We start from the raw sequence: 7,645 nt of genomic DNA, 5'->3' as shown, positions 1-7,645 counted from the left end.
ACGAATGTTTTTTCGGGTTACGAAAAAAATTTTTGGTGCTTTTCGGCGCTTTTTCGCACGAAACGCGGCTTTTCCCCATTAGCGCCTATGGCAATTCGGCTTACGAAGGCTTTTCGGGTTACGAAAGCGGCCGCGGAACGAATTAATTTCGTAACCCGAGGGAGCAGTGTAACTGTAAATGCACTTCATTTTAATCAGATACCTACACAGTAAAGTGGACAAAACTGTGCTTCACCCCCATAAATATTACACTGTTGATAGTCCATGCACTGTTTATTTGTTTCATTTTATTTGTATCCTGCCATGCTCCTTGCACAGGACACAGGGCTGCTAACATTGAATTGAAAACAAAGTACAGGTAAAGCATACCCCTATTAATACAAAAGTTTTAAAAAAATTAAACAATTGTATTAAAAGCATCGAGTTAAAACAGTTTAAAAGATAAAACAACACTACCATTTAAAGTCCCTTCTACTACATTAATTATGAGCCAATTCTCACTTTCCACTTGCAACCAGCTTCTGATTTATGCTTCCCCTCCTCCCACAAAAAGTCTGTCAAAGAGGAAAAGACAGAAGAGGTGTAGGCTGCCTTTTGACTGATAATACTAAACCAAGAGTGGGCAACTGTGAGAGGCATTAGCAGCCCACCTTGGAGGACCACATCTTCCAACCACACACTCACAAAAAATCATGGGTCTTATCGTACAGGCCCCTGGAATGGGCCTGGTGCGTTACAAAAGAGGGTGTGATGGGAACAGAAAGAGGCATAGAACACAGTTTATTGCACAGGAGAATGCCGCCACCGGAAGTTCCCATCGCGTTCCAGATGCGTCCCAGAGTGGGCGATTTTCAGGAATGCTTCTAAAGAGTTCCTGAAAATTGCCTCCTGGCGGACGCATCAGTAACACAATGGAAACTTCCGGCGGCAATGGTGATTTCCTGTGAGGTAAACTGCATTCTATGCCGCCTTCCGTTCCCATCACACTCCCTTTTGTAACGCACCAGGCCTGTTCCAGGGGCCTGTGCGATAAACTCCCATGTGTCAGGATAGGTTTAGGTTTTTCTCATGGATAATGCATACTGGAAACAACAATATAAGGACCTTCTAGATAAAGCTCCCTTCATTTAAAAGGTCCTTATCTTGTCATTTCCAGGATTATCAGTTATCTAAATAGTATGAGCACAAGATAATTTTTGATCCCTCCACCTTCATAATGAAAACAAATACTCTTAAACATCTGAAAAGGCAGACAGGTAGACTGACAACCAGTTCTTCTTCCATCTTTGGTGTTACATCTCTATCTCTCATGGGAAATGATATGGACATGCACTTAAGCTTTCTCTTCCCTTCTCCCCTCACCTCCCCTCCCCTTGGTGTCACAAGATGTTAATAGCAACACTCACATCCAACTGTTCCTTTGTAGGCTCTGGTGAATGATCTGGTATTGTCAAGCCAGGGGGATCATCAAATGGATCATCTAAGATCACTGTATGGTTTACTCTAAATAGGAAATATAAGAAGTGTAGATTCATTTTATTATCACATCACCTTTTATTTATGAAGCAGATACATTTGTTGACATATTAAAAAAAACACCCATCCACCCATCATCAAATAAACTATAAGCAAATATAGGCAAATTAACTGGGAAGGGTGCAAGTCACTCACAAACAGAACTTTACTATGCAATTTATTGCAGTAAGTTCATGACAGACAAAAGAAAATACTTAATGAAAAACACATAATTAATGTATGGAATTCACTAAAATGCAGAGTTGACCACTGTTTCAAGGACTTTGAAAACTAGGGCCTGTTACAGACTGCCAAAATAAAGCTGCTTTGGGTCTCTTTGGAGGTATGCTATTTAAATGATGCATGGGCCCTAAGAGTCCGGAGGTCGCGCCAAAGCCACACTCCATTCCTAAGCACTGGAGTGAAGCTTTGGTGCAGCTTCCGGATTCTTAGGGTGCATGCATCATTTAAATAGCATGCCTCCAAAGAGACCTGAAGCAGCTTTATTTTGGCAGTCTGTAACAGGCCTAAGTTCAAAGGTACAGATCAATCCAAATTTTTAAGCATGATAACCAAAGGAAAGTCCAGAATGAAAAGAAGTGTGCAGATACAGGTTCCTGGAAGGAAAATGTGGGAAAACCTATAGCCTCCCATGTCTTACTACTGGACTTCCCAGATGCAACTGGCAGACCACTAAGAGGAACAGCATGCTGGACACAATGCTGGACTTTTATTTGTTCAAGTGGAAACTTCTGACATCTTGTTACTTTGTGTGGCTTTCTATATTTTACAATAAAGTCAAACCTGATGTCTTGATAGGGAACGAAATCCTTGTCAACGAAGGCCTCATTAATTTTCATCAAGACATCCATGCCTTCTGTTACTTCACCAAACACTGTATGCACGCCATCTAGGTAATCTAAGTTTTCACCTGTAGTAATAAGAAACTAAAGACAGAAATATGTTTTAGAATTAGGAGAATGGTGAAGACCTCCATGTAATTTATATTTCATTTGGGATCAATTTGCTTATTTTCTTGACAAGCACTAGAGGCAATACACTGTGGTAGTATATTAATCTGTTGGACATTAATTTTATAGATTTTATTCACTGCTTTATCACTGCATTTTTTCTTATGGTTTGTCACACACTATCCACAATCTCAGAGGAGCTAATATAAAAATGTTGTAAAATGTTATAAATTTAGTCTTTAGCACATTCTGTGTATTCTTAGCAACTTTCAATAAAACAGCCCATTGCTGCTGTGGTCTGTAAGAGAGAAGAAGAACTGAATAACAGCGAATAACACTGGCTGTTATTCACAGTGAGTGGAGTCATATGTTTTTGACACAGCTAAATGACACTTATCAAGATATACTTAATCTGAAGAAACCATAGCATCAGAAATAGTATTACTACTCCCTTCATACATACTAACTGTTTAGCTATTGCAGCACACCCACACCCAGACAGCAGTCATTCAGTGGCTGGTGAGAAGTGGAGGGGAGAAATCAGAAAATAATCTGGCTATGTCTCCATAGCCTCCTTCAGAACAATGACATCTTCTGCTGAGATCCCCTGGGTCCGGCAGAGATCCTGGCAGATGCTGTAATCATTGTGTGTCTGGCTATGCAGACTCAGTCTAATGCTTCTCCGCTGAATGGCCATGGGGGAAGAGGCTATCACAGATCTCCATTAGCCACTGAATCATCACAACAAAACAGTGAGTTGAGGGGGCTAGATCACTGCAGAGGGAGGAAGAGAATAGCAATCCCTGAAATGACTCCCCCCCCCAAAGAGTTCATATTGGTCTTCCACTAGAATTTGTCATTAATAGGATGCCAGCCTAAGAATGTCAAAAGGCAATATAATGTTGCAGATTAGAACTGTGATGTCATTTGCTCTTGAGATCTACACATTTTTTCACAATTATCTACCAGTAATTCTCATTTACAGTCCACGGTTCAGATCACTCAAATGCATAATCAAACATCTACAACCACGTTTGGAAAATAGCATGGACTCTGGCAGGCCTTTATTTCCTTACAGACAGCCTTCTAATTTCCTAACTCACCTAACAAGAGGAAACAAACAAGCTTCATTTATATACCACTTCATACCATCTAAGCAGTGTCTAAGCGGTTTACAACTGTAAGCTAATTTCCCCCCCAACAATCTGGGTACATATTTTAGGTTTTGAACTCGCAACCTTGTGGTTTAGAGTGAGTGGCTGCAGTACAGGCATTTAACCACTGCGCCACCAGGGCTCCTATGTTAAGAGGACAGTTAACATAGATGGAAATACAGGGACAAGACTCTGGTACCAAAGAGAAACTTTCAGCTTCCTTTCATCATAATGTTTTATTTATCACAATAATGTGGACTTACCTGAGATCCGTGCTGGTCACTGCCATTGTTCACCATTGACACTGTCCCTTTTTTCTTGTGTTTAATTCTTGGCACTTTTTCTGCTTCAAAAAAATCTAGCTTGGTCCCCATACAATTTGCTGGAACATACACATGGAGATTAACAGTTATAAAACTGTTGAAAAGTTATATTCTACCAATGAGAAATAAAATAAAAGTTGCTGACTTTGGAACATTTATAGCTACATGTTGTGAACATCTACCCATACGATCATTTTTCAAGTTATTGCTCAATTTCTGCATTAAGCAAAGAGATTTGTTTTTAGCCACTCTTCAAATATTCCTGGTTGGATCTTGAATTTGTGGACAGAATAGCACTTTTGATCAACAGAGGACTTCTGATTTTGTGGAGCATTTCCACTAGTAGACAGGCAGCCATTTCTGACTGCTCCATCACCACCACACACATTTGTAACTGAACACATGTCAACTCATATACAAGGCCTAGGACAATTCTTCATGGAAAGAGCAGATGGAAAACTGCCATTTGATGTGCTGAGGCATGCGGAAAGTGGCTGCTTTTGGAATGCATCCTCCTTCCTTACCCCCCTCCGTTTTAAATGAAGTGGTTTTTTTTCCCGAGGAGTGGGGTGAGATGGTTTGGGGGGAGTTGGTGGGAAATGGCCTCTGGTCCCTCTGAAGTTCTCCACTTCTGTTTTGATTAAACTAATGTAACTCATCAAGTAAAAAGAACTTCTTGTTTTCAGGGGAAACGCTAGGACAGCCCAGTTGAAATATACCAGTGCTTCATATGAAACTTAGGTCCAAAACACACTGCAGAAATAATCCAATTTGAGACCTTGGTTCAATGCTAAGGAATTCTGGAAACTGTAGCTTTTTTGAGACATTTATCCTTCTTTGCCAGAGAGCTTTGGTGCCACAATAAACTACAGTTCTCAGAATTCCCTAGCACTGAGCCACGGCAGATAAAGTGGTCTTAAACTGGATTATTTCTACAGTGTGTTTTGGACCTTAGTTAACTAATGGATAGCCAAAACAAATGCACATTTAAAACGGTCAAAATCCCATTGCAATGAAAGGGACTTGTTTCCAACTAGATATGCACATGATCAGAGCTTAAATGACACTCACCAAAAGATGGATTCACCTCCACGGCCAGTTCCCTGTGGGTCTCCAGTTTGTACAATAAAGTCTCTCTGAAACAGTATAAGATATAAAGGTACCCTTATATTATTTATCAATATGAACTGGATGTTCCTTTTTGCAATGCATTTCACAGTCTTCATTGTTTGCCCTGATAATAACTGTATTGTGCTATTATTCTCATTTCATAAATGAAGTGACAAGCAGAGAGGGGCACACACGCATATCTCCTACTGTCATTTCCAATATTCATATTTATAACACATTTATGACACGTATTTTAAAAGGATTGTTCCTTAAATGCCTAGGAGAAAAAAAGTTTAAAATGCTTACCTGTATGTTATGTATAAGGCAGTAATTGTAGTACTTGATCTTGCATAGCTTCAGAAAATTTAGACATGCTGTAAAAAAATTAAAACAATTGAAACATGTTGTATATTCCTAAGAAAAATTCATCCCAATTAATTTCTTTAAAAAGTGGTGTCAAACTAGATTATTTTTGCAGTGTGGATGCAGTCCGAATACAGCAAGGTTGAATACGCAAGGCCTGACTGCATGGTGCAGTGTCAAGCCATGCTGCTGGGTATTATTTTTGGTTGCTTCCTCAGCATGTATGCACACTATCACCACCTGTGATGTCCAAGTACCTCCCATGTCCACCCAGAGGCCATTCCATTGGATGGCTGCCCTTCTGTCCACAAAGTGAAAGATACAATGCTCCACCCGTACAAGGAATTGGGGAACTGGACTGCAATTGATACATTGGTAAAGTACAATCATCAAGGCCCCCCATACTTGTCCCCTTCATCCCATCCCTGGCGTTGGACTGCCTGGTCTGTGTATGTTATTACATCCATTGGAGTTGTTGCACTTTCATCTGTCTGCTTTGCTGCAGCCTCACACTCGCATCAAGATGTTTATATGCAGCAGGGAAGATGCACATTTTCTGAGCTAAGCCGGAGTATGCTTCTTTTTTACTCTGGTTTTAGCACTGGAGGTGGCTTCATTTCACTTTCCACCTGTTCTGGAAGTGTGCGCCATATAAATGCCGGAAGCTGCTTTATTTTGTCCTTGTTTCTACCCAGTAGTTTTTCCTACTGGGTAGATAAGCCCTGAGGAAGGGCCAAAACACACTGGAGAAATAATCCAGTTTGAGACCTCTTTAACTGCCCAGGCTCAGTGCTAGGGAATCCTGGGAATTGTAGTTTGCTGTTGTGGCACCAGAGCTCTCTGACAGAGAAAGCTAAATGCTTCACAACACTACAGTTCCCAGGATTCCCTGGCCTTGAGCCAGGGCAGTTGAAGTGGTCCCAATCTGGATTATTTCTCCAGTGTGTTTTGGCCCATAGTCTACAATTACCATCAGCCCTCCTTATCCACGGATTCTTTATCCATGGATTCAACCACTCATGGCTTGAAAACATTTTAAAATCCAAACAAACAAATTTTACTATTGTCATTTTATACAAGGGATGTCATTTTACTTGTCCATTGTATTTAATGGGACTTGAGCATCCATGGATTTTGGTGTCTGTGGGGGGTCCTGGATACCAAGGGCCCTCTGTATACCTCCTGACAACTGACCATACTGTCTATAGGGCCAACGGGGGGCCATAAAAGAGGGGAAGGTTTGCAGCTGGGCCTGTCCAGAAGGAATCCCCTCCTCCTCCTCCTCCTCCTCCATGACAGAATCAGACAGTTGGAATTTGCCAGTTGAGAGATGGGAGTTTATCACGCAAAGGAGTTTATCTCGTATATATCCTGGGAAAACTGCGTAGTTACGCATAACGGTTTCACACATTGCACAATATGCGCCATTAACGTGCTCCCAAAGAAGCATTAACACGCATCTTTTTACTTTTGGGATTTTGGTGACAACGCACTTCCAACATTGCTTGCGACAACCATTCATGCAACTGCACACCGTTTCCCCTTTGTTGTGCTTTAATGTCTCTAAATGCGCTTTAGTCTCTCTTTAATGCCAGAATCGGCCCTGGTGTGATAAGCTCCACAGTGAGCTTGAAGGGGGGAAGTGGCGGCGGAGTCTGTCTAGGGCTGCATCCACACTGGAGAAATAATAACCTGGCATGGCACCGCTTTAACTGCCCTGGCTCAAGGCTATGGGATTCTGGGAGATGGAGTTTGTTGTGGGTCCCAGAGCGGAGCTCTGCTCCCAGAATTCCATAGCCTTGAGCCAGAGAAGAATTAAAACGGTGCCAAACCGGGTTAATTCTCCAGTCTGGACGCAACCCAAGAATGGATCCCAAATGCACTGGATCTAAAACAACCCAGTTTGAGTCTGCTTTAACTGCCTTGGCTCGGTGCTAGGGAATCATGGGGACTGTAGTCTCTTGTGGCTCCACCGCCAGAGCTCTCTCGGGCAGAGAAGGCTCAGTGTCTGCAAAGACTGCAGTTCCTAGGGCTCCCTGACCCAAGCGGGCGCCGGGGAAGGCCTCCGGGGAGGCTCACCTCTGGGCCTCTCCTCGGCGTACAAGTCCACCACCAGGTCCCCCAGAGTGGTCTCCAGCAGCACCGCCATGGCGCCCGCCGCCTCGCCTCGCTTCCCGCCCAGATCACTAGGCACTTCTTCCCCCGGAAG

The 7,645-nt window shown here is 42.4% G+C and overlaps 1 protein-coding gene across 1 annotated transcript in view; it reads right to left on the bottom strand.

Annotated features, from left to right (window-relative positions):
• PPIL4 (peptidylprolyl isomerase like 4) overlaps positions 1-7,645 on the bottom strand; it is a 27,114-nt gene extending 19,469 nt beyond the window's left edge. Inside the window, 7 exon segments of the mRNA XM_042441306.1 lie at positions 1,407-1,503; positions 2,320-2,462; positions 3,904-3,999; positions 4,001-4,022; positions 5,035-5,099; positions 5,380-5,447; positions 7,516-7,645. Coding sequence (XP_042297240.1) covers positions 1,407-1,503; positions 2,320-2,462; positions 3,904-3,999; positions 4,001-4,022; positions 5,035-5,099; positions 5,380-5,447; positions 7,516-7,585 — 561 coding nt within the window. The 5' untranslated portion in view covers positions 7,586-7,645.

This window comes from Sceloporus undulatus, chromosome 1 (assembly GCF_019175285.1).
Source record: "Sceloporus undulatus isolate JIND9_A2432 ecotype Alabama chromosome 1, SceUnd_v1.1, whole genome shotgun sequence".
NCBI classification, from domain to species: Eukaryota; Metazoa; Chordata; class Lepidosauria; order Squamata; family Phrynosomatidae; genus Sceloporus; species Sceloporus undulatus.
This window is presented reverse-complemented; position numbering and strand designations above follow the sequence as displayed.